The sequence below is a fragment of the Ursus arctos genome, unplaced genomic scaffold, assembly GCF_023065955.2.
Source record: "Ursus arctos isolate Adak ecotype North America unplaced genomic scaffold, UrsArc2.0 scaffold_7, whole genome shotgun sequence".
In the NCBI taxonomy this organism is placed as follows: domain Eukaryota; kingdom Metazoa; phylum Chordata; class Mammalia; order Carnivora; family Ursidae; genus Ursus; species Ursus arctos.
In genome coordinates, this window is record NW_026623089.1 from 201,647 (window position 1) to 229,606 (window position 27,960).

Below are 27,960 nucleotides of genomic sequence, written 5' to 3' on the forward strand. Positions count from 1 at the left end.
CACTGCTCCCCACTCCTCTGTGAAATGATGTCCTCGCTCGAGTCTGTTGAGGGGCCAAGGCTCTCGTTCCTCTGGGTAATACCTGGGGGTGGGAATGCCACGCCACGGGCACATGACCTTTAACCTCATGCCTCCGAAGGGGTTGGCCATTTTCAGCACCTCCTTTGACAGGTGGGGAAACTGAGGCCAGGAGAGGCAGCCCACGCTGTGCTGCCGTGGTGAGCCATAATCCAGGCCTCAGATCTTCCACTGCAGAGGGGCGGCCCACCCTGCCTGAACAGGGCTGGAAAGTGACAGTGGAGACTAACCCAGGAACTGCAGTGAATCCCCAAAAGCGCAGGGCAGGCTGGGGTGTGGGCAGACTGGGGGTGCGGGCAGACTGGGGGTGCGGGCAGATTGGGGTGCTGGGCAGGCCAGGGTGAGGGCAGGCCGGGGTGTGGGCAGGCCGGGGTGCGGGCAGGCTGGGATGCTGGGCAGGCTGGGGATGCAGGCAGGCTGGGGTGTGGGCAGTCCAGGGTGCAGACAGTTTGGGGTGGAGGCAGGCTGGGGGTGAGGGCAGGTTGGAGGTGTGGGCTGGTGAGACTGAAGCCTCTGTATCCCACAAACTAATGGGGTACCCTCTCTGGGAACAGACGGGGAGAATCCAGCAAGGGTTAACAACAGGCTACCTTCTGGGGGCTGGAAGCCATGGCCTGAGCTGAGCAGACAGCTGTGGGACAGGCCCTCCCCGCCTGGAATGGAGTATGGGGAGGGAGCGAGTTGTCTTGAAGGCCACCCCTTATCACCCATCAACTCAGTGCCAAGCACGTCCTCCCAGGGCCAACAAGGATATTTTCTGTCTTGTAGGCAAAGGGAGGGCCGGGCCTAGTGCATTTGGAGTTTTAGGGGCCGCTCTTGGGGTCCATGGTGCCCAGGGTTGCACCAGACCTAGCAAGGGGGCCCTGCTCCAGGTGACAGGGACCAAGACACAGAGCCCAGGCCTGCATGGACTCCACGGGGCTGGCCAAAAGGAAGGCTTCTTGAGGGTGGAGTCTGCCTAAAGGACCCAAGAGTGCTACAAAGACCCCAGCCTCGGTGTCTGCCCACTGGGAACTGTCCTCACCACTTGAGGGGGGTCTGTACCTGCGTGCAGAAAAGTCTGACCTGGGGTCTCCCTGGACAGGTGGGAGCCAGGCTGTGTGGCCACATGTGCAGGGAGGGGCCGCCTGTGGCCTAGCATTCCTGCTCCCGGTTTGGGTTCCACTCAAACACGGAGGGGGCCACGCAGCAGGTCAGAGCAGGGTGGGTGGGCAGGGTGCCCCTGTCCGGCAGCGAGTGGCCCCAGCGTCCATCTGCTGGGCACTCTCCCAACAGCTCTACCAGGCTGAAGCTGTCCCTCAGTCCATTCCTTCATCTCCTGGATCCACAAGACTGACGTGTGTGGGAGGCTGACGCCTCGAGAGTCGGGCTGTCCAGGGGCCACAGCCAGGCTGCTGGGATGGGAACCCCCCACAGAGCGCCCAGCCTCTCAGCCGCCTCCTTCCTCTGACCATCTCCGCCGGCAGGCAGGCAGCCGAGGGAGGCTCCCGGACACAGAATCTCCCACGTCTCTGTGGCTTTCGGGGGAAACACAGACAGTGGCCTGGCCCCTTCCCCCAGCTGGTGGGTCACTGGCCACCCCACCCCCAGGATAAACTCTTGGGCTCCTCCAGCTTCGAAGGGAAGGGCAGGCCAGGGAGATCATGAGGTGACTGGAGGGGGACCAGGGACACCCAGCCGAGGCCCAGGCCTGGGGTCCTTGCCTGACGCTGTCTCTTTAACCCTTTCTGGCCTTACACTGAGCAGGCCTTGACTTACAACAGGGAAAACAAGTTTAAGGAAACAAAGTGCAGACATGGCAGTGCTCTGTCCCCACCCCACCGCCCTCTGCCCCAGGACCCCGGCGGTACTGCAGAGAACAGTGAACAGAAGACGCGGCCTGAGCCACCACGGGGCTGGAGGGCTGGGGCGTAAGGGCGTCCCCCTTCAGCCCGAGACTCCACAGCCAGTGTGAACGAAGGGGGTGTGAGCAGGTTTGGGGCTCTGCTCCTCTCAGCAGAGGATGGGGGCTGACACGCCCTTTGCCTCCCCAGCATGGGCTCGGGGAGTGTCTGTCCCTGACTGCCCAGACGCTGGTCTCTGCACCTCTGTGTCCATCAGCCTGAGGCAGAGGCCTGAGGCCAGCACTGGGGGACTGTCCCCGCAGAGGCCACGGGCCTGCACTAGCTCTGTTCCAAACAGGGGTCCAGACCATGGCGGGGCGTGTCAGGAGGGCCTGGGCCAGGCAGCAGGGCCCATGCATGTCCATGAGAGGCTGATGGCTGTGCTCATGTGTCCACCTGTGCCCCCCCCCCCAGGGTCCTGCCTCTGCCCACCTAGTGGCCGGTGCGGTCAGAGACTCAGATGCAGCGGCATTCACCCCTGCTCTACAGGTGGGCAGAGCTGAGGGGCTGCGGTGCACATGTACACACACACCCCATCCCTCTCCTAGGCAGGTGCCCCAGGCTGAGGAGTTGCACGCAGGGCAGCTCAGCTCCTGCCATACGGAAGTCGGTGCCCGGTCAGTGCCAGGCCAAGTTGGGGGCAACCTGGTCCCCATGGGGGAGTGTCCACCACTCTGTTCACAGAACTTCCTGACTGTGGGGAGTGGCAGAGGTGGGGGCCTGAGTCTGAAACAGGAGGGTCTTCCAGGTCCCCACCTGTGTCCTGAGTTCCCTGGGGGTGCTGCCTGTCCAGCACCTGCAGCCCCCTCTGCTCTCCCCTCGGCTCCCGCTTGATCTGAGCCACAAGCGTGTGTGTGTCTGTGTGGGCAGTCTTGGGTCCTTGCTTGGCTGTGCCCTCGGTGTGTGGGACCCAGGCAGAGCTATCCCACCTGATCCTCAGGACTCCCATGGAGTCTTGGGGGGGGGGTCCGGGACTTGGTGCCCAGGGGCATCAGCAGGGAAGGGAGGGAGTGGGAAGAGACGTGCATTTTCCGGGCCTGACGCAAGCAGCAGCACGTTGGTAGATAAGGCGGGCTGGGGCTGGCCTGGTCCCAGGCCCCAGGCCGGCAGCCCCCAGGCCCCGTGGCCTCACCGCCCTCCCGCTGGGCCCAGGCTCAGCGCTCTGCTCAGAGCGGGCCTTTGTGCCCCAATCTCGCAGGCGCGGGGGTGGAGGGGGTCCTTGGCACGGCTCAGCCTGGAACCACATGTGACAGCGGCTGCTCTGTGGGCCCCAAGGTCGCGGCCTCCCATAAATGGGACGGACCCGCCGGCAGAGGCAGAGCTCCGCCAGCAGACGGGCTCTCCTCCGTGCTCCCAGGCTCCGCCGCCTGCACCGGCTGCCCAGGACCCGCTGCCTCCCTGCTCCTCGCCAGACCTCCCCGGCCGGCCGCTCCCCGGGACCCTCGCCCAGGACCAGGACCGGTGCACGCTGCTTGCTGTTCCTTTTTCCTATGCATATACTTCTTTGAGGGTCTGGCCTGAAGAGGTGTAAGGCATGGGAAAATGGGGCAGCGAGGTCCTCCTCGCCCACAGAGCCGCTCTTGCGCCGGCATTCCCGCCTGCGCTCCCGCCGGTCCCACGTCCCTCCTCCGGCTGGGAAGGCTTTTGTGTGTGCCCTAGGGGCCTGCCCCTGATTGACCTTTGCCCCCAGGGGCCGGGTCACCCCCAGAGTCACAGAAGCTGCTGGAACAGGACCCAGGGCGGCTGTCAGCGGGCACGGGGGCAGGACCCCTCAGGCAGGGACCGCGAGGGGTGTCTCTGGGCTTCCGCGTGCGGGAGGCTGGGGCAGGTGGGGGGTGTCGCAGAGGCTGTCCCGGGGGCTGGTCACGTTGATTTCTGTTCTTATACCTTCATTCTACTTTCGTAACGGTGAGTGTGAATCGATTTTCTGATCAGAAATGTCAATAAAGCTAATTTGATGTGAACTGAAGTGTGATCATGTCTTGAGGTTAGAGTTTAAATCAAAGCCTCCCGGTCCTACGAGGCTTTCTCTCGCTGCTGGAGTGCGTGTGGGGGGCGGTCGCATGAGGAGGTCTCGGAGGAATCAGTAAGAAATGTGTGGACATGGACGTGAGGGGGTGACCTGGCTCCCGGGCGTGTGCAGGGACGGTGCAGCGGCCAGGGCCTGTGCCACCTAGGGCGGGTGTCCCCAGGGTGCCTGGGAGCGGACGGGGGGGTGGGCCAGGAATCTGCAGCCGCTGCCCCGCGGGTCAGGGTGGGGGCCCCTTATCCCTGGAGCCTGTGATCTTAACTTCCTGGTGTAGAAAAATGGACAGAAGCTCTCAGGAACCGAGAGCTTAAGCAATGATTGCTGGCCTTTGTCGGCTAATCGGCCCAGCCAATCGAGCGATTACAGACGCCCCTTTATCAGCAGTGCTGGGCTGGCCGGTCCCCTAATCTCATTTGATCGTTCCTCCCTCCAAGACCACAGCCTCCGGGAGGAGGGGAAGGGATGGGCTGGGTGGGCAGCAGGGCGGGGCAGCTCCCAGGAGACCCTCCCCGTGCCTTGTCCTTGTGGGGTTGGGGGGCGGGCTCCCCGCGGGACCCCTGAGAGTGCCGCAGGACAGCAGGGATCCCGGCACCACTCAGTGTGGACGCAGCAGATAGGGCCTGGCTCCTGGGAACCTGGGGCGGGGGGTGGTGGGTCCCTCAGCATTGCCAGCTTTCCCCCGGGGTTCCAGGCTGACTAGGTCACACGCCCCACCCCAGCGCTGGGGGTGGGGTCCCCGTCGACCGTGTGGAGCTGGGTGGGCTGCTCCCTTGCCACTTGCAGATAACTGCCTGAGCTGGGAGCGTGGGTGCTGCGGGCCCGGCCGCTGCTGGGGGTCCTCTCCCGCCACTCACGACCGTGGCTGCTGCACAATGATGGGGTCCCGGGGACAGCCCTCCCTCTCGCCCCGGGTGCCCATGGAGTGGAACGTGTGCAGAGCATCGGTGCCACGGCACAAGGAGCTTCTTCGCCGCCGTCGTGGGGGTGCAGGGTCTCTCCAGATGCCCCGGGGCCGGGGGCCGGAGGGGACAGCGTTTGTTCAGCAAGCCCATGACTTCCTCTCTGCTAGCGGGGGTGTGTGTGTGGCGGCGGTGGCCCCCGCCCCCAGGGCTCACTGCCTGGCGCCCCCCGAGTCTGGCCTGCGCGTGCCTGCAGTCCAGCCAGCGCCCATGCAGCCCGCCAGACACCGGCTGTGGTTTCAGGAAGTTCTCAGGGACATAAACGACCGTGGACCCAGCACCCGGCTCCGCAGCGAATAGCCTGCCATAGGTGCTTTTTCCCATTGCTTTTGAAGCCTGTGAGTGTCTCAGACACGAGACCCTGCAGGGACCCCGGCTGCTCCTCGCCTGGGTTGTCACCCACTGAGGGGGGCGCTTGTCTTACAGCTGCTTTCATGTGGTTCTAGCTCGGCTGCTCTGCGGCCGCCGCGGCTCCCTGCCCCTCTCACAAGTGACTTTTGAGGAGCCCCAACAGGTGTCCACTGTAAAGTCTCTGTTTTCTGTAGACTGGAATTTGGGTTTTGGGCAAGACTATTTCACAGGTGTTTCTGTGTTCAGCCGCAGGGGGTGAAGCCTGCTGTCCCGTGCTGGTCCCGCCTAAGGGGGCTGGAGCCCAGCACCAGTCTGAGCAGCAGGGGGAGGGCCTAGGAAGCATGGTCCCAGCAGTGAGTCCCACCCCCCAGCCCCACGGTGACTGCTCATGAAGGCCACTCGGGTTATAGAGAAGACCAGGCGAAGGGGCGTCTACTGCCCAGGTTTCCAGCAAGTGATGCCCCAAGCAGCAGGGTGTGTGGGTCCTGGGAGCAGAAGACACAGCACAGATGCCCCTGGTCACGCCGCACGGAGGACACAGGACATGTAGGACACACACTGTGACTCACTGAGCTTCCCCTGGAACCACTGGGCAAGTAAAAGATCACTAAATGCTCACATTTTTAGGGATGTAGAAAGATTGGTGTTTTTGAACCAAATTAAAACCAAAGAAAACACACAAAGCTGAACAGCATGTGTTTAAGCAAATCCTGACTCCACAAAAAATCTTGAGTAAACGGCCCAACAGAGCGGCAAGTAACCACAAGTGGATGGAGTAGTGGCCGTCCCTACGAGAGGGTTCAGGCCTTGGCCTGTAGCTGGCCTGTGGCTTTGCTGCCCCTGCACAGGTCTGTTCTGACGCCCAGACTTTTGCTGCTGGAACTGGGTGGGGAAGCCGCTCTCTACAGCAAGCTGGACCCTGTGTGCCAGGAGCTCTCGGGGTCCTGCTGCAGCGTCCTTCCCGGGGCCCAGACTGAGGCCTCCCCCTGCAGCCATGACAGTCCGGCCAGAGGGACTGGTAGAAGGCTGGGCCCTCGAGCCACATCGGACACAGGTTTGGATGCTGGCTCCCCACATTTCCAGCCAACGTGAGAAGCACCGAAGCACCCAGCACTGCGCCTGGCTTGCATGGGCTCCGGAGACAAGGCCACAGCAGAGGCTGCCAACCCCACCAGCCTCTAATGTTTCAGTGTGCAGGACGACTATCTGGGTTCCTTTCCGGTTCCAGCCTTGGGGTCGTTGTGAACATGGAACTCAAACCCCGAGGTGATAAAACAAACACGTCACCTCCTTTGATCCCTTCATGGTTTCCACGTTTACACTCGGAACTTACAGGCATACAGCACAATGGAAGTCTCCATCTTAATTTTTTTTAAGATTTTATTTTTAAGTAAGCTCTACGCTCAACACAGGGCTTGAACTCACAACCCCACGATCAAGAGTCGCATACTCCACCCAGCCAGGCACCCCAGCCTCTTTATTTTTTCCCAACACTTTGTATTAATAAATTACCATTTAGTCATATGCTATAAGCCCAACACTTTGCAAGTGCATGTCTGCCTTTGGTTTTGTTCACTGACCCATCACTTAGTTCTTACACTAAGCCTGGAGTGTTTTCAGTGAAGGAGCAGCTGTAAACTGTCTTCAACTGTAAACCCTCCGGAATCTTATGTTGGTTCAGGCTTCCAGGTCCTGCCTGTGGATGGGCACATGGCTCACACCTGGTGTCGCTGTGACGGAAATGAATGGTGAATGGCTCTCTCGAGATGCCAGGCACAGCTCCGCTCGCACCTGCTGTGGGGGGATGGCAGCATCTGACACGCTCCTGTGCCAGCCCAGGCCTCCGGCTTATCACACTTCTTCAAAAGGCATCCCCGGTCTGGGGCAGGGCACGCAGGTCCCAGGGTCCTCTGGACAAGGCTGGGCCCAGCATGTGCGCCTGGCCCCCGGCGTCTGGGAGGCAGCACAGGAGAGGCTGCCTGCTGCACGAGGCCCACGCCAAGGCCACGGAGGTTTGTTCTACTTGGCAGAGATCCCAAAAGGAGCCACGGGGCTGTCCCAGAGCTGGAGGCCCAGGTAGGGATGCCCAAGGGCACAGCAGCTGCAGGCCGCTGCCCAGGGCAGAGGGAGGTGGGCAGAGAGCCACCCGTGGGTAGAGCGCTCCAGGGAAGGGGCTGCTCAGCTGGGAGTCCTGCAGTTGGCGTTTGTGTTTCATTCGACGATTCTGAAACCAGGTTTTTATCTGTGGGAAAAACTCGATCAGAGCACGGGCGAGAACAGCCCCATCTCCTGGGCCGCTCCCACCCTGGCCTGGGCCCTCACCTGCACCTCGGAGAGCCGCATCTCCCGGGCCAGCCTCCGGCGCTCCAGGGGGCCCAGGTAGCGGTGGTGCTGGAAGGCGCTCTCCAGGGTGCTGACCTGCTCCGCGGTGAAGGCCGTGCGCACGCGAGGAGCCCGCAGGGTCTCTGCCTCCTTGCTCCACCCTGAGAAGGACAAGAGGGCACTGAATCCCTGGGGTTTCAAGTGCCACAAATTCTGCAGCCCGCAGACATGGGGACGAGAGGAACGGCTGGGGCCTCCACAGGAGCAAATGGCCCCCCGCGGCTCAGGCTTCCCCTTCCTAGTGGCTTTCACTGCTCTGCTGTCCCATGGTCTGGGCGCAAGTGTGGATCACGGCGGCAGCCCCCTCCTCCCCTGCCAGGTCAGGCGTGGGGTGGAGTCCCGGGACAGGAATCCTGGAGACAGAGGACTGCGGAACGGAACAGTTCTGATGCAGCCCCTCAGCTTCCGCCAGTGCACCCGCACCCCCCCCCCCCCCAACCTTCCAGAGAGCAGCTTCTTTGGCCCACACACAGGGAACCCAGATCACTGGGGTGGCTGTGAGGGCTCAGGGCCTTCATCACCACGCCCCCAGGCTTCCCTGTCACCAACTGAATCTGTGGCAAGTTCGTGTCTTTTTCTAAGATTATTTATTTTAGGGGTGGGGGCAGGGGCAGAGGGAGAGAGAGAATCTCAGGCTGACCCCTCACTGAGCGCAGAGCCCCATGCCAGGCTCGATTCCACGACCCCAAGGTCATGACCTGAGGCGAAACCAAGACTCAGACTCTTATGCAACCATACCCCTCAGGCACCCTGTGTCTAATTTCGAAGTCGGGAGGTGGGGGAAGGCACTAAGTCCCTTGCGGTGAGGAGTGCTACCTGGTGTTTCTTCCACGCACGTCAGACCAAAATGCCGACTGGCTCTTTGTGGCGGAAACAGATCCTACAAAATTAATTTTAACACTTACCTGAAGTGTGCAGTAGGACACGAGGAGCTTTGCTAGAGGGTAGGGGGGGTAGGGTGTAACAAGCCAGCATGAAGGATTTGGATGCGGGGATGACTGCCTGGGTTTTTTTCGGGGGGGGGGGTAGCTGGGTGCAGAGAATAAATTTAAAATTTTACTTCATTGAAGTATAAAAGTCTTCCATAAGATTCAACTTTTTCAAATGTGAAAACTTAACAGTATCAACCCCACGTCTGACTAGATAGGACGACTTTAATGCTAAAAGCAATGATTACATCACAAAGACAAAAAGACAGACCAAGAATCTCTCATCAGCAAACAACAAGGGTCAGAATTTAGGAAGCCACCAGGACCTCCTGGGGTCAAGGCACAGAAGGTACTGGGAATTCCCAGAACTGCGGGGCTGTCCCCGAGCCAAATTCGCGGGGCTCCAGGTCCACTGTCAACAGGCTGGTATCTGCATGCTACGCCAAGGCGCCCAGCTTGAGGGAGGAACCACAACAACCCCTCCGACCCGGGCAGGTTTCACGAGCTTTGAGACACACGCGCCCACTGCCCTGTGACTCCTGTAGAAACGGGCCCCAAGGACTAACTGCAGAACTGGAAAGTCAGCTGCACCGCGGGGTGAGTGTCGGAGTTACAGCGCTCACAGTGAGGAGATGGCGCAAGGGTGCAGTGCTGACTCCTGGAGTCCAGGGGCGGCCCAGTCAGGGCCAGAAGCCAGCCCTTCCAGGAGGGGCGAGGGGAAGCGGGGCCCCCCGAGGGGCTCGAGGAGGGAAAACCTCCATTGCCGTTGCTGCTTCCGAGAGCAAGTGTTTACTTGCGGGGGACAGGGGCGGTCAGAGGAAACCTCCAGCCCCAGCCTTGTAAGAACGTCCAGACCTCCCACCCTACTTAAGGCCTGCCCCTGAATCCTCCCCAGCTCCCATCCCAGTCTGGGAAGGAAGGGAGCATCCTCCCCACTCACCCCGAGACCTACCAGCCGTGGTCGTGCCTGGCGAAGACACATTTGAGGACTTCTCCTCCTCCATGCCCACAGTCTGAGGGAGCTCCCTGCTGCTGGACACCCTGGCTGGGGCAGAGAGGCTCCTCCAAGAGACTTCAGCGGGCCTGGAGGTGTGTGACGGCCCCACGTGGCTGCTCTGGGAAAGCCAGTCCACCGAGCCGAAGCTGGATGGCTCGCGGCCACTGAGCAGGGTAGAGGAGGGGGACATGGCCGTGGGGCCAGGCTCCGGGTTCACAGGATATTAGACCGGGGATGAGGCACAGGGTCCGCCGCAGAATAGACCGTGGGAGCAAGGCACGGGGTCCCCAGCAGGTTTCGCAGAGCTGAACGGCGTCTACAAGCTCAGGTGGAGGGAGTGGGAGGCTGGTTTGCGAAGATGGCTTAAATCCTCCCCCCTCCCCCAGATAAGCAGCACCTAATTGCCTTCAATTCAGAGGCACAAAGGAGGCCATTCACACCTCCCCCGGCTCCAAGATGTCTGGAGAGGGGCGGGGCTGTGGTCACCCGTTAAGGGAGGTGTGCTGGTTGAGGACTTGTCACATCCTTTTATCTCCCCCCACCCCCACCCCCACCCAGGCTGGCCCCCTCCCACTTTAGCACCCATGCTAGAGGCTTGTCCTTTGGGGAAGCGAAGCCCCCTCGTCTCCTGCCCCGTGGGTGTCTGCAGTGCCAAAGTTGACAGGTGTGCACACCTGCTTCGAGTAGGGGGAGTCCACATTATTGTTCCTAGGACAGGGGGGCTCCCAGGGCAGGTGTCCGCTGCCTCTGGCTGTCTGGCAGGATAGGCATTCCTGGACAGCAACTACAATCAGGCAGACGGGAGTACCCACTGGCTCCAACTGGCCCTTCCCTCTCCAGTTATACTCAGAGGCCTCCCAGAACCCTATCCCCCCCACCCCCCGCACTTCACTCTGGTGCCGTAGAGCTGGATTCCAGTGACAGGAAGGAGGGGTGTCTGCCCGCTGGGAGTATGGACTCCTCCCTGCTGCTCCCAGGAGGACCCCAGCAGGAAGGACCGAGGAGGCATTGTCCACGCCCCCACCCGTGGCCAGTGCAGGCTCAGAGCCGCCAGGGGACGCTGCAGCCCCAGGTTCAAGGGCTGTCGTCCTCGCTCCTGAATGCAGTGGGTAGGCCTCCAGGCACCGGTGCCCCAGGGACAGCTGCAGAGTCCCTTTGGGGTCATGCACCCCACCCACGTGCTCAGGTGGCTACCACCTCTTTCTCCAAGACAGACCCCAAGGACCAGCGCGTGCAGCGTCCAGGGCGACCCCCCCTCCCGGCGGGTGTGGTTGCCCCAGCCCACCGCCCGGCTCCCGGGGGCGCTGGCGCCAGCCTGGGCGGAACCGCCAGCCTCTGCGCCCGCCCCGTCCTGCGGGATCAAAGGCCTCTCAGGCCAGGCCTGGATTAACACCCCCAACCCCGCCTTCCGAGCCTCTCGGGCCGGGCAGGGGGTGATGTGGGAGCCGACTCCGGCGGGCACAGCGGGAACCGGCGAGCGCTGACCCGGGCCGTGAAGGGTCAGAGGAGGGAGCGCGACGCCTCGCGCCGGCCCAGTTGGTCCACCGGTCCCTGCAGCGTGTGCCGGTGTGGACAGTGAGGTCCCCGGACTGCTCGAAGGACGCAGGTGCCTAGCGCCGCGGCGGCAGGGGCCCAGCTGGGGGGGCCTGACCGACCCACGGAGGGGGGCGGGGGGCGGCGCCACACAAACCCGACCCCAGGAAGTCGCCCCCCCACGCCCCGAGCCGGCCCCACAAGCACCCTCTCGACGCACGTTTGTCGGGAACTTGTGCGTCGTGTGCTCACTGATGAAACGCCCGGAGCCCGCGCAGCCGCCGCGCCCGCGCCTTTGCAGACCCAGCTTAACCTCGGTCCACTTCTGATCTCAGGGCCCCATCCCGCAGCCTGCCGGGAGAGGCCTCCCTAAGGGGGCCCTCCTGCCTCCACCCTCCCCTACCCGAACCGTCCCCCACCCCAGCTGCCAGCTGTGCCTGGGGTGGACCCTGCCCTACAGCGCCCGCTCCCCTCACCCGGGGGAGTGGGGCTTCGTGTCCACTGGGGTCTCCCTTCCCCTCGCTGCTGCCGTCTGGGTCATCCCTCTCCCCCGCAGCTCGAGCCCACGCCGACCCTCAGCTTCCTCACTCTGGGGCTGCAGGGCTTCGCTCTGACCGCTGACCTCCCCCCGAATCCCGCACCTGCTCGCCGCGGAGAGGGGGCTCCCCACGCGGAGTCCAGTCCGTCCCTCCGAGGCCCTGGCGGTCCCGCCCCCGACTCACGTCTAAAGCCCCCACTCCCTCCCCCCGACCTTCCGAGACTTAAGCCCTCCACCTGGGCTCCAGGTCCCGGGTGTCCTGCGGCCCAGACGCCTCCGCCCCGCCCCGCGCGCCTCCAGGGCCAACCCGGACGCTCCTCCGGGGGAGGCCCGCCCCGCCCAAGACCCCCTTCTCCACGCCCACCCCCATTAGGAAGGGCAGGCTGGTCCAGTGCGGCCGCACCGGTGCCCTTCTGGTCCTGACTCACTCCAGCCCCGAGAAATCAAAGCCACAGCCGCGCGGCCCGCCCCCCCGCCCCCCGCAGCGCGCCCCTCCCCCTCCCCGCCCGCCACACCCCGACCTTGGATCGCCCACGGGGCGGCTCCTCCCCTTCCTTTTCCACCCCTCCCCTCCTCTTTGCCCCCTAGCCTACGCTCCAGGGCCCTCTGCTCTTCAGACTCCCACGGGCCCTTGCACGACCCTCCCCCGGCTTCCTCCCCACCCTCCGTTGGAGCGCTCCCACTTCCTGTTTGTGCTCCAGGTGGGAAGAACCGAGGTGTGAGCGTTGAACGAGGTGGACAGGACCCCACCCCAGCTGGCGGGTGTCAGATTTGCGGGCTGTAGGTGTGGTGACGCAGAGCACCACCCCCCATCCGCTCCCTCGCTCCCCTCCGTGGACATGGGAGTCCAGCGACAGGGCCAAGGGACGCAGGCTCTTCCAGCTCTGTTTACAGAGACAGGCCTGGGGGAGAACCAAAACCAGGCGGGGTTAATCAGGTCCCGTTGGAACAGCAGGGAGTAAGACCTCCTGCTGATCCGTCTGAGATCTGACATTTTTGGGGAGGTCCGAAGGGCCCTTGAAGGAATGTATCAGAACCCTTGAAGGGTTCTGAAAAGAAGGGAAGGAATGGAGTGCCCACTGGCTGTCGTGGAGGTGAGAGTCAGACTCGCTCTATGGGCAGAAAGGCGTGCCTGTGGGCCAGCAGATGGACCCTAAACAGATTCCCACCTACCGGTGATGGAGACGAGGGGCTGCATCCAAGTAGGAGGCCTGGGACGCTGGCCGGGACAGAGACAGGGACTCAGCAAGGCTGGCGTCTGGGCCAGGCCAGGAGGAGGGGAGCCTCACACCGGCAGAGCCATTATCTGTCAAACTGGAAGAACGGAAAATATTAGGATTTCTCTAGAATTGTCACAAACGACAATTCTGGGAGACAGCAGCATGTGAATGAGCCCTGGTGGGCACCATGGAAAACGAAGTGAGGGGCTGGCTGGGCAGACTTCTGGAACGTTGGCATGGACTCGGTGTTGAATTTGAAACGCGCTCATGTCATAGATTTGACAAGTGTGTGGGAGGTTGGAGCACCACCGACTGGGGGCGTAAGCAGCCACTTCTCACAGGTCTGGAGGCTGGAGGTCCAAGATCAGGGTACCAGTGCGCTGGAGTTCCGGGGAGCGCCACCTCCTGGCCAGCAGATGGTCACTTCTTTGCTGTCCTGTCTCTCCTTAGAAAGCACTAAACCCAGTGAGGAAGCTCCACCCCCAGAGTGTAAGCCCGGCCCAAAGGCCCCACCTCCTAACACCATCACACGGCCGGTTAGGATTTCAGCGTATGAATTTGGGGGACACAAACACCCAGTCCATAATATAGAGCAGTATGGTTTCTAACAGACAGGAAAATTTAGCAGCGGAACTGGTGTGGGAGGTCAGGTAGGAACCCAGCATGTAGTCGGAGTGGTTGGCCTCCGTGCTACAACACGGAGGGAGAAATCACAGACGCTGTAATCGCGTAGACCACAGGCCTCTGGCAAAACTGAAGGGATACAGAAGTCTGTCCTTTCTCCTTATAAATCATATGAAAGATAAATTTACCAAAATCTTAGGGATGTAACACTAAGCCGTTTGCTTGGACTTGGAAAACCAGATTTCAGAACCTGCCCCAGCAGAGTCCAAAAGCAGCAGGGGCCTGAGAGTGTTGCAAACACTGAAATGTCTACCGGCGGAGCATTACAAAGATGACGTAACTAGAGGAACAAACACGGAAGAGATGGCAGATAATTTGGACAGATAAACAAGGACGATTGAGAAGACAGCAATTTCAAACAGGAAGTTAAAAGTTTACTTCTGTTAAGTTTTTGGTCACAACTGGACATCAGAGAGAGGACAGGTGCCAGAGATCATTACAACAGCGATGCAGACCATTCAGGAGTCAAAAAGCAGCACCCAGGGGCGCCTGGGCGGCACAGCGGTTGAGCGTCTGCCTTTGGCTCAGGGCGTGATCCCGGCGTTCTGGGATCGAGCCCCACATCAGGCTCCTCCGCTGTGGGCCTGCTTCTTCCTCTCCCACTCCCCCTGCTTGTGTTCCCTCTCTCGCTGGCTGTCTCTCTCTCTGTCAAATAAATAAATAAAATCTTAAAAAAAAAAAAAAAAGCAGCACCCACACCGATAGGGTTTTTTGTGTATTTGGAGAAAATACATGTAACACTGAAGTGTTCCCTTATAACCAACATACTGATCACCAGAAAAAGGTTACTTCACGAAGGCCTGGGCAGCACTGGTCCTGGATGGATCGGCGCTCAACGTTAAAACACACATGCTCTTCACCCTGGAAGGCGGATGTGCCTGGCCGGGAGGCAGGGCCCACAGCAGGGAGGGGAGGACCCTCGGCCACAGCGCTTCCTAGGCTGGGCTGACGAGAGGTGCAGGTGACGTGGACACTTCCGGCCCTCAGAGCAGCACCGGACAGCACGTGCGTGGGGGGTGAGCTCCGGGCTGGCTGGGCGGGTCGACTAGGCAGTTCGACAGTAGGGCATGACTATCACTGGGGCACTGCCGCAGTGTGTGTGCCGTGAGAACACTCATCGCAGGTGCGAGCTGCACACCCACATGGATGCCTACGATCCAAAAGAAGCTAATTAAATACCACATGTTGGTGAGGACGGGGAGACTGGAACCTTGCTACCGCGGGCTGGAATGTGAACCGGGGCAGCCACGCGGACAACAGTATGGACCTTCCTCAAAAAATTCAAAACAGAATCACCAATGATCCCAGCTCTGGGCGCGCCCCCGAGGACTGAAAGCAGGGCCCCGAACGGATGTTTGCACCCCCGTGTTCACAGCAGCCTGATTCCCAGGAGCCAACAGCTGCAATGCTCCCGGGTGTCCAGCAGGGACGAAGGGATGAAGGGACGCGTGTCTCTCCGCCTTGAGAGGAGGGACAGGCTGGCACCTGCTCCCGCGTGGAGGAGCCCCGAGCGCCTGATGCCGAGTGAAAGCCAGACACGGAAGGACCAGGACTGGGTGCCGTCACCCCTGTGAGGTCCCTGGAGCCGCCACATTCACAGAGACAGAGAGGAGACGGTGGGCACCAGGGGCGGGGGAGGGGGTGGGGACAGAGCTTCAGTGGGGGCGGGGGATGAGCGAGTCCCGGGGACGGAGGGTGGGGCTGGCTGCACAGCACGGTGAATGTGCTGGAGGCGCGGAGCTGATGGGGTACATGGCACATTTTTTTTTTTAAAGATTTTTTATTTATTTATTTGACAGAGATAGAGACAGCCAGCGAGAGAGGGAACACAAGCAGGGGAAGTGGGAGAGGAAGAAGCAGGCTCATAGCAGAGGAGCCTGATGTGGGGCTCGATCCCATAACGCTGGGATCACGCCCTGAGCCGAAGGCAGACACTTAACCGCTGTGCCACCCAGGCGCCCCTTGGCACATTTTTTAATGTATATTTTAACTTAAAAAATTCTTTACAAGGTATGACTCTATTGTCCAAGGGCCCCTAGTGAGATGAGAGGGTTTCCCAGGACACCCTGCTGGAGATACTGCCCCGTGCTTGTGGCCAGTGACCCTGTTCCTACTGCGGTGTTCATCCCACACGCCCAGAACCAAACCCAGGCCCCAACGTAAGACAAGCACGTCACAGGACAGGGTGAGGACACGCCTCACCCCACTGACCCACACGAGAGCCACACACGAGGGGGAGGGCCAGCGAGAAGGGACTCGGGCAACTTCAGGGTTTCAGCCACAGTGGACTTAGAAGAGCAGAGACTCTGGCCCAGCAGCTGGGCTTGGGAATGCGCTCCCCTCCCCAGCCTGAAGACGCTGAAGATGACTGGAGAAAGAACGTTTCCTTACTCCGACTAAAGGGCCCGAGGAGGCGGCCATGGGATGCACCCCACCCGCAACATGGGCCGTAAGGCAGATGGGTTTTTCCTGATGCCCCCAAGTATCTCAAACTCAGTGACTTCCATATTTTTCTTCCAGTCACAAAACCACCTTTCTCCAAGGCAGAGGGTCCCTGGTGACCCGAGGGATGCACACACCTCAGGGCGTCATCTCCAGTCCTGGGCAGGGGGTGTATTTGCCTCAGCCTGTGGCTCTGACCTTCTAGGAGCAGGGGGAGTGTGGGTAGGTCTGCAAGCTGGAATCACCCCGTAGCAGGTTTTTGGCAGCTTGGAGACTCTCAGCATGGACCACATCATGAAGCAGAGGCAAATGTGTCTCAAGTGAGGTGACATCTAGTCACTTCTATGATTTTAGTCTCACAGAGCCCCCAGGACCTGCCATCAATGCATAGCTTTTGGGGTCAGGGAGACCACTCCTGCTCCTACTTGGGGATCCCTGCAGGCCAAGGGTGCAACTGGGGTATCTTCTCTGTCTCTGGACTTGGGGGAGATACCCCACCACCCACCCCAGAGCCCCAGGGACTGCTGGAACCTTGGAACACAGGAACAGCAAGGACACCCACCCCTCATTTAGCTTTGTGCCTAGGGCAATCACTTGAGTCTCTGAATGAGCCCCTGTTGGACAAACTGTATTGTCATGCCGGCCAAGTGCCCCAGGCTACTTCCTTATCTCCCCAGGGGGCGGGAGCACCTCCGGGCCCACCCAGTTGTCCTTTCAGAACCACCCATAGAGGGTGGGGCCACAATCACTATTTGGAAAATGCTCCCAGGGCGGTTTTGGTTAAGTCCTCTCAAAACTGCAGAGACCTGATCCTTGGCCGTGGCCAAAGTCGAAAGTCTCAAGAGCCCCTATCCAGCTGTCCCTGGCCCACCCAGAGCCGTCAGTCGCTTCCCTGGTGTGCCTTAACTCTCCTGCCTGTCCTGTTCCAGGCACCTCTGAGGGGTCCTTTCCCAGACAGAGGTCAGCAGAGAGGCTCAGGCCTACCTGGGGCAGCGGTGGGACTCTGGGCACACCCTAACTGCAACCCAGGCCAGGCTGGGGCAGCATAGTGCAGAGGACCCCCTGACACCCCCCCCCCCCCCCAGGGATGCCCAACCTCCCCCTCTTCCTGCTTAGCAGGGCTACAGGGTCTGGGAGACCTGGGGAAAGCCAGGGTGTTACAAAGACGCCAACTTTGGGTTCCACGTGCCCTTGGAAACTGGCCGCCTAGGGGAGGTCCTGGCCAGCATCCCAGCACACCTCAGGGCCTAGGCCGTCCAGGCCCTACCAGCAGGGGCCATTCCTACCCAGCACAAGACCTACACACGTTCACAGGATTAAATCGGGAATAAACAACCTTTTTATTGAACGTACCTAGATTTGGAGTGAGGGAGGGTCGCAGGATGGGGTCAGGGCAGAGGGAACACGGTCCTACAGGAGGGACACGGTCTTACAGAAGGGACCTGTGCAGGCCAGGCCTCACTCTCGCGGGTCAGCCAGGACGCCTCGCTCCGCGGCGGCGCTGCCTAAGATGAAGCCCACGGCCAGGGACACGGTCTGGTCAAAGGAGCCGCGCAGCTGCTCTACGTGCTGGTTCAGGGTCAGCAGCTGGTCGCGCAGCGGGCCCAGGATGGCCACGATGTCGCCCAGGTGCCCCAGGGTCTGCAGAAGGGCGGCGTTCAGCGACGGGGGCGCGGACTGCGGGGGCGCGCGGTCCTCGGGGCGGCTGGGAGGGGAGTCGGGGTCCTCCCGGGCGGGGTCTAGGGCCGGTGGAGGCGGGGATGCCTGGGCGCGGAAAGGCGCGTGGTCCTCCGGGCGGCCCGATGCGGGGGCGACCGTGGAAAGCGCCGTCGGGGAGCCGGGAGCTCGGGGGGCGTCCGCAGACTTGGGCGGGGTCGGGCTGAACCTGAGCGTCCAGGCCGGGTCTGCGTCGGGGTCGCGGGTGGCCGGCGGCGGCGGGACGTCTGGAACGCGGCGGGGCCGTCGGGGCGGGCTCTGGAGGCGCGCCCGCCGCCGCCCTCACGCCCCGGGGCCCCGACCAGCCCTCCCCCCACCGGCCAGCGCCCCAGGCGCCCCCCGGCCCTCTCCAGTCCCGGGGCCCCGCCCCCCTTACCTGGCTCGGCGGGCGCGGCGGGAGCGGGGCGGCGTCCGCGTGGCGGGCGCCCGGGTCCCGGGGAGCGGCGGCGGCCGCGTCGGTGTCCGTTGTCGCCCAGCAGCCCCATGAGCTCGCGGATCTGCGCGTCGAAGGGCCCGGGCGGTTGGCCCTGCGCGTCGCGGAGCTTGTCCTTGAGGAACTTGTAGCGGCGGCGGCACTGCGCGGGCGTGCGCCGCACCTGCTGGCGGGCCAGCGCGGCCGACACGCGGCGGTAGGTGGGGAGCGCCTGGCGGCGGTCCAGCAGCAGCGCGCGCCACACGGCCGGCTGCAGCAGCGTGCCCAGCAGCAGCTCCGTCTCGCGGGCGCTCCAGGGCGTGCGCTGCGCCGAGCCCGGGGACACGGGCGACCCGGGGAGTCCGGGGGAACCGGGGGACGCGGGCGCCGCCAGCGCTCCAGGCGAGGCGGGCCGCCCGGGCGGGGTCCCCGGGGTGCCCCCGGCCGGCCGCGGCTCGGGGTCCGGGCTGGCGGGCGATGCCGGCGCGGGGGGCGCGGGCGGGGGCGGCCGCCGCGGCCTGAGCAGCATCCCGGGGGCCGGCGGGGCTGGCGGGGTCGGGGCCCGGGCCCGAGAGAGGCCGCCCACACGCGCTCGGAGGGTGCGAGCTTGCTGGAGAGGGAGCGGGAGCCGGAGCCGGAGCGGGTCTACGCCGCCCGCCCCCGCGCGCCCCGCCCCGCCCCGCCCCTCCCGCCGGCCAACTTCAACTTGGGCAGGCCCGAGCCCTTACCGGGAACAACCTGCTAAACACCAGTGTTGTACTTTTTAAACTCTCGCACGGAGGTACAAACGGATACGGCAGCTTGCCTCAGGCGCGCAAGGGTCGACTGGTTTTTACGCATGTGCCGTGCCCTTTCACCGCCGCGCAGATCAAGCCATGGAACATTCCAGCTTCAGGAGGCGCCCCCGCGCCCCTCCCTTTTGCCTTAGGTGCGTCCTCGCCCGTGGTTCGAAGAGGCTAGGGTGTGCGGCCCCGCCCCCACCTGCGGGCGGTGCGGGAGTGTGCGCAGGAGGCGTGGTCGCCGCTGCGTGCGTCCGCTGAGGGTAGGACCTGCTGAGTTAACGACCACCGTTCAGAATTGGTGTCATAATTCACACACACACTTCACAGAAAACACTGCTTTGTTCTGATAAAGAGTACCTACAGCTCACGTCATGACTAACAGAATGTTGAGCATAACCCCCTGTGATTAGGAATTACAGTGCCCAGCATCACCGGTTCTATTCCACGTTGTTGTAGAAGTCTAGCCAGAGCAATAAGACAAGAAAAAGGAGAAAGGTTTATAAAGATTGGAAAGGGAGAAGTAAAAGTATCATTATCTGCAGGGGATATGACGGGGTCAACATGGAAAATACAAAATAATCTGTAAGCACAGTATTAGAATTAATACATGAATATAGCCAGGTCATTGAATACAACAGTAAACAAAAATCAGTTGTATTTCTGTATACTAGCTCTAGTAGTTTTTACAACATTTTAGTTTGGGACGATTTTAGATTTACAGCCAGGTGGCAGGGAAGGTGCTGGCGTCTCCGTGCTCCCCTTCAGATGAGCGTCTCATGGGAACACGGCGCCTTCGTCAAAGCTGAGACATCGCAGTGGCGCGTGACCATTGGCTGAGTCAGAGAGCGTGTTTGTGTTTTTCCAGGTTTCCCCAGGTTTCGCACAGGCATGTCTTTTTTCTGCCCCGGGACCCGGTCTGGGGTACCGCTCCGCATTTCATCATCCTGCCTCCTTTGTCCCCTCTGGTCCCTGGCTGTTTCTCACTCTTGTTCCACGTTCCTGACACTTTGAAGAGACTGTTAGGTGTTTTGTGGGTGTCCCTCTATTTGGGTTTGTCAGGTGCCTTTTCATGATTAGCCTGGATTATGGGCTTTTGGGAAGAAGACCTAGGAGTTCAAGTGGTGCTTGCCGTCTCTCCACCTCCCCTCCCTGCCCTGCAGCTGGGGCCAGTCATGGGGTGCACCCCGCACTCGGGGGTCACCAGGCCGTACTTTGGGGGGCACCTACATGTGTTGTTTGGGATTCTCCTGTAATTCTTCCTGTTCAGTGGACTCGTGGGTGTTCTCCTCTCCATGGGGCACAGTCCCACGCTGTCGTGTTTAGGGGCTCAGAGCGCCCCAGCTCTTTTCCCCTTTCCCTCTTGTCCTGTGTCCTTTTGACATGCTTTACGCCCCACCCCCAGCACATCTTTGCTTTGTGGTGCTACCAGATACCTCTGTTCATTTTGTACTTTCTCCACTCCAGCCCCAGAATCAGCCATTCCCCCATTTCTCCAAAAATCTCTAGTTCCTTTTTTTCGGAGAATGGTATTTGCAATCCAAGATCTGGATACAGGGTGTGCCTGATGCTGCAGGGGTGTCACTGCTTCCAGGCCACTGGTTCTCGGGGGTAATAGTTTGCCCCCTGGGGTATATTTGGTGATGTCTGGAGACGTTGGTTGTCACAACTTGGGGATGCTGCTGGCATCTGGCGGGTAGAGACCAGAGGTGCTGGGAACCCCCCCTGCAGTGCCCCTGGGCGAGGGTGGCCCACGGCAGAGATCGTCCACTCAGAGCATCAGCGTGGCTGTGACTGAGCCCTGTGCTGGCCTGTGGAGGGTGAGCTGGGAAGTGCATGCATGTGTACCAGCCCACATGTCCACACACACCTTCCCTCCCCACTGGCTTTTCTGCAGCTTCTTTCTTGGGCAGCAGGAGGCTGTCAACCTTATCTATGATATACTTACTGATTAATGAGCCCTTGTGTGTAAGGAAAGCAGCTTTAGGATTGCTAATCTGGACTCTGGTGAGAAGTCAGTCCACTGACTGGAGTGCAGTCCTTATGTGGTCTCTGGCCTCACACTTTCCCTTCAAACTGCTGTTTCCCATGGTGACGTAGGCCAGCCCCCCAAAGGGGTGGGAGGTGGGTGAAGAGACAGGGGCAGCCTCTCGCACAGCATGCCCCCGAGAACACCCCCCCCCCCGCCTGTAGAGCGGGCTACAAACAGCCACAGCAGCCACAGGAAGCAACCCCAAACTGCCCCCGTCTTCAGGGTCATCCTGCTGGGCTGGCCAGCTGACGGGGTCCCCTTTCACAGACCGGAAGCCCGTCTCAGAGCCAGGAGCCCATCCGCCCCACAGCACACATCAAACAACCGAGTGAGTTGTTTAGCACAGCCTAATAACCCAGCACTCTGAGCAGTGGCCAGGGGTGGCGCTGTTTGGTCATGCTGGTGATTCTGTGGTCAGAGCTGGGACCAGGGTGCGGGTGGGCTGCTGGGCTTTCCGTCCTGACTGGGCACCATTTGCTAGGCCAGGGCCTGGCTGCCCGGGGCTCCCCAGACGTTCTCCAGAAAGCGGATCATGGGCTGGCTGACCAGACATCTCTCTCTCATCTCCTCTCAGCCCACTAGGGCTACCTTGGGCTTGGGCCAGCATAGTGGTCTTGGGGGTAGTCAAACATTGCACATGGTGGGGGCTTCCCCCAGAGCATCCATACACTGAGCCAGCCTCCATCTGGCGTAGGAGGGGACTGCACAGGGTTGGGGGTGTGACCTGGGAAGCATGGCTCCTACGGGGTCACTGGCTGATTCGCCTAAAGAAAAGCCCATTGATTGGATTAGACCCAGTGAAGTGAGGGAGACCCTGGTCTTCATGGCCTTCCTCATGTCTCAGGAAGGAAGAGATACCAGGGTGTAGTGATTTTAAGGTGGGTGAGGACCGAAACCACCCACCACCCACAACTGGGACACACCAGAAGCACGTAATGGTGGCAGCTACTGCCCACGGTGACTTTACGACTTTACTCTTCCGGGACTCTCCTGCCATGCAGAGGACTTCATCACTCATTACGGGGACGTCCCCAGATGATGCTGGCACAGAAAACATTAACTGTTTAAGTCCCCAAATTCTTTGAACCCCTGGCCTTCCACCCTTCCGTTTGCAGTGCCCACCAATCCTAAGCTCTTCTATCAGGACCCTTCGCACTGGGACCCTCAAGGTAATACGCTTGCCTTGCCCTGGGAGGGAGGAGCTGGCTGTCCTGCCCTTAGGCTCCGGGCGACGTTAGTGGTCTGCGGCAGCATGGGGCCTGCCACGTCGGGACTGGCTGGGGTTGGACAGAGTCCGTGGGATAGTAGCTTTGGGGCTGTGATGCCGTGAGGCCTTGGTGGCTCTGCTATTTTGGGTGGTTTGCAGGTAAACATTTCCTGCAGCAGAATGAGTCTGCTTGCTCGTAGTCCCTGGAGTTACGGGGTTTGATACTGGTGGGCCCTGAATTAGCAAATCGGCAGACCTGGCCTTTGTCCGTGCCACCCAAGGACACGGCTGAGGCTAGGACTTCCTGTCCCCTCATGCCTTCATGAGCAACCCCGGAGATGTCTTTGGTCACGAAGGAGCCTACCCTGACCCCCAAAGCAAGTGTCACTTTGGAGACAAACAAAATAAAGTCTATGGAAGCCATTGTGGTAGAAATGATTTTATTTAGAAATCTGTGCCAGTGACATTCGGGCGACATGCAGAGTCGTGCGTAAGCTGAAAGCCCAGTCACTTCCCCGTGAATAAATCGTTACGATTGGAATGTTTATCTGCTCCAGACACGAACTCAGTCTCAGGCTCTGTGACACTACGTTTGTTAAAGTCAGGCTCTGAGAACGCGCGTGTTGCTTAGTAGAACGTAACCCTCGTACGGAAGCCGAGCCCCCGCAGCCGCATGGCGGGAAGCACCGGGTCCCTCTTCTATTCTAGACGTCTTAGATGCATTTATGTGGGAAACACATCTTCACGTGAGAGGCTCAGCATTTTATCACAAGTAACAGTTTTCCCAGAAATACTACTAGCTGCTTGTTCTAAAGAATCACCGATTCTGGAAGCAAGAGAACAACCTCGGGTCTCCCAGCGATTTGCAACGTGAGGACGGTGGTGCCCAGGACGGTGCCCGGGTCTGAGCTCCCTGTCGTGAGGGATGCGACCGCACCTTCCTGGTCCCTGTACATCTGGCCGAGGGTGTCTTCCACCTGCTGAGCAAACGCCCAGCCCTCGCTGTGTGGAAACAGAGCCCCGGGGAAGAGCTGGGTACCATCCAGGCAGCACAGGTCATCTCCTCCGCTCTGGCAAAGCGCTGGGAAGGCAAGCGGCGGGAGCCTGGGCGTAGGCGTGGGCAGCGCATGCATGGCTGCTGAAGGCGGACGGCCGCGGGCCCCGGCCTGAGGCCGCCGGGCCACCAGGTGGGACTGGGGGATGCTCTCAGCGCCCCTGAGGCCTTGAGTCTGCTCTGGAGCTGCTGTTTGTGTCCTGTGTGCTTTGCTAGGAAGCAGAGCCTTGCAGGCCACACCGGGAGCTGTTCTAAGTGGTGGGGGTTGGCAAGGGTGGAGGGCACACGGGGCCACGGGCACCTGGGGGGCTGCCGGTGTGGTGCTGTGAGGTGCTCACCAGCAGGAGGCTGGGCCAGGACGGAGACCCCATCAGGCCTGCTGGGGCATGGCTGCAAGAGTCAGGCACGCCCATGTGGGCTGGAATGGGGGTGAGCTGAGCTGGGCCCTAGAGGGGGGTCTGGAAGGAGGGGTCAGGGGATGTGGGGTGTGTGGAGGGAAAGTCTGGGGTGTGAGGAGAGGTCTGAGAGAGTGTAGGGGGAAGTCCAGGGGGGTGGGGTGGGGAAGTTGAGGTGAGGGGGAGGTCTGGGTGGAAGGGAGGAGGTGTGGGCATGGGAATGTGGACCCAGGTTGGGGCCTGGGCCACTGAGAAGCCTTAGGGCTCCAGGGGAAGGTTTTGGAAACCCCTGGAACCTGTGGTTGGCATGGGGGTCAGAGGTCATTTTGGTCCTTGGTTGCTGGGCAGACATAAGCAGACTTATGAAAACACTGGTCTGAGTCAGGGTGGGTGGGTGTGGGGTTTTGGGGGGCGGGATCCCTGGGGACTTGGGTGAGAGCGGTTTATCTCTAAGAAGTGTAAATAGGTATGTGGCTCCTGGGGAGTTCATTTATTCTATTTCTGTTTTAATTTTTAAATATAGTTTTACACTAGCAGAAACACCCCGACCTCCACTGGAGCCCGTCCTCTCCGGCTCAGCCAGGCCCTTGAGCCTCTGCCTCCCAGTGCCCCCCGGGCATGCCCCCCGCCGCCCAGGCCGAGCCCCGGCTCCTACGCTGTGCTGTCGGGCTCCCTAGTCTAGAGCAGCAGGTGCTGTGTGCGGGGACCTTCTGGGCCTGGGACAGCAAGCGGGTGCCTCCTTTCTTTCCAGGTCTGTCCTCACTTTGGAATCCACGCCAGACCCGCCATCCCCATTACTGAAACGTGGCCTTCATTCTCCGTAACTTGTCCTGGATCTTCCGGGAGTGTTTTTCGCTGGTGATCTGGTGGAAGGAGGCCCTGTTGTCTGCTGCTAAAACGGAAATGTCAGCCCCGCTGAAGCGTGCGATTCTTTGCTTGAGGTAGGACTGCAGCTTGGGGTCGGGGGCGAACGTGTAGGGGTTCTCCTGGAACGCGTGCACCTGGCTCACCACCTTGGCTATGTTTCTGCGTTGGGAGAAGCGAACTGTTAGTTTGCTCAAGCCCGTGCTTGTGAATTCCCACCTTGTCCCGGGAAGTATCTAAACCAAACCTCTTCCAGTACAAGCTCTGGGGTGAGTTTTCTGTATTCATTCACCAGGCCCAACCTCATTTCAGTACTCAGGCCTGTCTGCCCACCCGCACTCCATCCATCCCTCTGTTCATCCCTCTGTCCGTTGGTCCATCCAGCCACCCTTCAGTCCATAAACATGTACTGAAAATCTGTGTTGGGCCTGATGGGTGCTAAGGGCTCCAACGTGACCACACCCCGGGGTCAGCCCCTGAGGGCCCACCGAGGAGGTAGATAGATACAGGGTCACTTAAGGGTGTATCCAGGGGTCATGGGCCCATGTTTCTCCCCAGCTCTGTGTTCAGGGACATCATGATGGCGGCTCAGGAGCCACCATCACGGAAGTATTTACACCCGGGGCATCGGCCTGTGCTGTGGACCGGGGCTCGCTTCCCCGGAGAGCTGGAAGTTGGACTGTGACCAGCACACCCTTGGGGGTCATCCAAGAAAACTGGGACCACGAAGCAGAAGTCAGTAATTCTGCCTGGGGGAGGCCGTGGGCTTCACAGACAGATATTCTCATCCTGACACTTTGGTCATTAACAAACAAACATGCGGGGTGCCTGGGTGGCTCAGTCGGTTATGTGTCCGACTCCTGATTTCAGCTCAGGTCATGATCTCCAGGTCCTGAGATCGAGCCCCCTGTGTGGCTCTGCGTTGGGAGTGAAGCCTGTTTGGGATTCTCCCTCTCCCTCTGCGCCTCCCCGCCGCCCATCTCTCTCTCCCTCAAATAAATAAATAAAAGACAAACAGGCATATACACCCAGACCTAAGACAGAGTGAAGAAGAGTCATCGTTGGACCTCTGCCCACGCTCCTTCTGGACTGTGGCCTTCCCTCTAATTGTTAGTTTCCATTTTGCTGACACGGACCAGCGTGTGCTGTGGTGCTTCCTAAATAGCTTTTGAAGCTGGTCACCAAAACGAGGTTGGAGCCGCTGGGCTCCGGGTCTCCTGGGCCGTGCCTGCTGAGGTCTGCCCTTGACCCTAAGGGGTGTGCAGCTGGACCTTGGGCTGACCAGCCTCACCCGTCTGCACGTGTGGGTGATGCAGAGGGGTGGAAGGAGAACAGGTGGCTCCAAGTCTATGGGGGTGCAGGCCTCTGGAGAAGGGCTGGCCCTGGCCTGTGAGATATGGGGGGCATCTCCGATGAGGCCTGGAGCCCCCAGGAGAGGAGCTGGAGGCAGGGCTTCTACTGGCTTGCTTGCGGCTTCCAAGGCAGAGATGAGCATGGCCCTCTTTGTCCGGGGTCACCAAGGTGGTTTTCACAAGCAGCTCCCAGTCTGCACCTCCCAGGTATGTTGGGCCCCCAGGGGTGCTGGGCAGGGAACCACGGCACCACCGGACCAGGCTGAGGACTGGCCACGGGTGCTGTGCCGATAGCGCTAGGGCGAGGGACCACGGGGTCGTTGGGAGCACAGCCCCTTCACCTGAGCTTGCTCCACCTGTGGGCGCCGTTGGTCATGGTGAAGCCCCCGGTCTCCAGCTGCTGGATGTGCATGGCCAGGAGGCGGGCTGAGGGCAGCGTGGGCTGGGCCCGGAAGCGCCGGCCTTCCATCAGACACAGGCTGTCGCTCTTCAGGAAGACCTGGGGGCCCAGCCAGGGGTGTGGGCAGGGGGAGATGGGTGAGAGGTCAGTCCAGCATGCTCAGCTGCCAGTCCGGGTTGGTTCTAGTATTCCCCCTGCAAGGAGGCTACACAGCACTGATTTACATCCAACCCACACTATGCCTGGGATGACTGGATCCGGGCGGAAAGTCTGGACGTCTGAAGCTTGCAGACACCACGGAACACGGACACCCATCGGAAAGCTGGACACTTCCCGCCACCAGAAATGGCAAACTTGTTTCCTAACTTACTCTTTCTGGGCTCCGGAAAAAAGCTGGGTGACCCAGCTGCCCCAAGGAGGCCAAGACCCAGGCTGCCGGGCTTCAGGGACCTGTTTCTAGTGTCAGAAACCTGTTTCTGGTCCCCCCAGGGAGAGCTGTGTTTGTGGCGGGAGCTGCCAGGCCTCTGCTGCAGTCTGCTCCTGAGACCTCATCTGGGGAAATGCCAGCCTCCCAGTGTTTCCTCGTTTATGATCTCATGAGGCTGCCTCTGCACTTTGAGAGAAGCAAGGAGGCCAGCGGGTCAGCTAAGCTCAGTCTGGTCCTCTGGGCACCTGTACCCTGTGCACCGGCCCCGCGGTCTTTGCCCCTCGGGTGGGGAGATGGGCAAGACTGGTCTAGCTCAGGGCGGGAGGGTGGGGGGTGCTGCATGGTCTGGGGGCCGTGATGCAGGCTCTGCCTGGTGAGCCCCTCGGAGGTGTGCAGAGTGCGTCTGTGGGGGAAGCCCCGAGTGGACACGAGCCGCCAGAAGCTCACGCAGGACCAGTACCTCCACGGCTTTCAGCTCTTCCATGACCTCTGCTATCTTCGCGGGTAAAATTCTCCAGGCCTAAAAGAAAAGCACAGGTGAACCCCCAGCGGCCACGCTGGTGCCCACATGCCCGCTCGTGGCCAGTGGCTCTCCGGGGTGACTCACAGGGGATTGCCTCACGGCAAGGTGCTCCAGGCCTCCCAGGATCTGCATGGCTGTCGCAAAGTTCCTTTGCTCATAGCAGGATTTCGCAATCAGCAAAAATTTGGACAGCAAATTCACCTGCAACTGAAAGCAGAGAAGGCCATACTCAAGGTCCTCCGATTAAAGACAAGTTGGTAGAGAGCCTCTGGGGCCCGTCAGAGTAACCCGGTGACAGGCACACGGGCAGCGAGGGTGTGAAGCAGGTGGGCAAGCGGGCTCAGGTCTCAGAAGGGTGGCCGTGAGGGGGCAGGAGGACAGGCGTGACTTGAAAACACAGAACAGAAAGGCAAGTGCCCCGTAAGTATAAAGATGTGAAGTCAACCTCACTCTTCAAAAGTAAAATCACTCCCAAGACAAAACTCTGCTCTAGGAGTGGGACAAATGGGGAAGGGGGGGGCACAGCTTCAGGACCAGAAGGGCGCCCCCAGCTGGGGAAGAGGGAGCGGATGCATCTAGTGCCAGACAGGGAACAAACAGGCAGCTTCTCATTTTCCACCGGAGTGCACCGTGGGACCGGTTTCAGAGCCTGACGGGGCTGGGGGTGGGGTGGGTCTGGTGCCACGGGTCCCACCGCTCCCTCTGTGCTTAGCCAGCCAGTTGCCTCACCCTGTGAACTGTCACCAGGGCCGGGGCCACCCTTCAGGAGGGGAC

At 60.8% G+C, this 27,960-nt stretch overlaps 3 protein-coding genes across 3 annotated transcripts in view; all 3 read right to left on the reverse strand.

Moving 5' to 3' along the window:
• Positions 1-7,161: 7,161 nt before the first annotated feature.
• VENTX (VENT homeobox) lies at positions 7,162-9,798 on the reverse strand. The gene is made up of 3 exons (XM_026493631.1): positions 9,564-9,798; positions 7,623-7,783; positions 7,162-7,542 (listed from the first exon to the last, which is right to left on the reverse strand). Exons 1-3 carry the CDS (start codon positions 9,796-9,798, stop codon positions 7,162-7,164), a joined length of 777 nt encoding a protein of 258 aa, XP_026349416.1.
• A 7,685-nt stretch (positions 9,799-17,483) lies between these two features.
• UTF1 (undifferentiated embryonic cell transcription factor 1) lies at positions 17,484-18,682 on the reverse strand. Its single transcript, XM_026493629.2, has 2 exons — positions 18,118-18,682; positions 17,484-17,968 (listed from the first exon to the last, which is right to left on the reverse strand). The coding sequence occupies exons 1-2, from the start codon at positions 18,680-18,682 to the stop codon at positions 17,484-17,486; spliced, it is 1,050 nt and encodes a 349-aa protein (XP_026349414.2).
• Positions 18,683-24,270: 5,588 nt separating this feature from the next.
• Positions 24,271-27,960, reverse strand: part of KNDC1 (kinase non-catalytic C-lobe domain containing 1) — a 62,714-nt gene continuing 59,024 nt past the window's right edge. Inside the window, exons 28-31 of the mRNA XM_048219226.2 lie at positions 27,271-27,393; positions 27,124-27,183; positions 26,178-26,335; positions 24,271-24,646 (exon numbers count right to left, since the gene is read on the reverse strand). Coding sequence (XP_048075183.1) covers positions 24,415-24,646; positions 26,178-26,335; positions 27,124-27,183; positions 27,271-27,393 — 573 coding nt within the window. The 3' untranslated portion in view covers positions 24,271-24,414. The remainder of the gene's footprint in view (positions 24,647-26,177; positions 26,336-27,123; positions 27,184-27,270; positions 27,394-27,960) is intronic.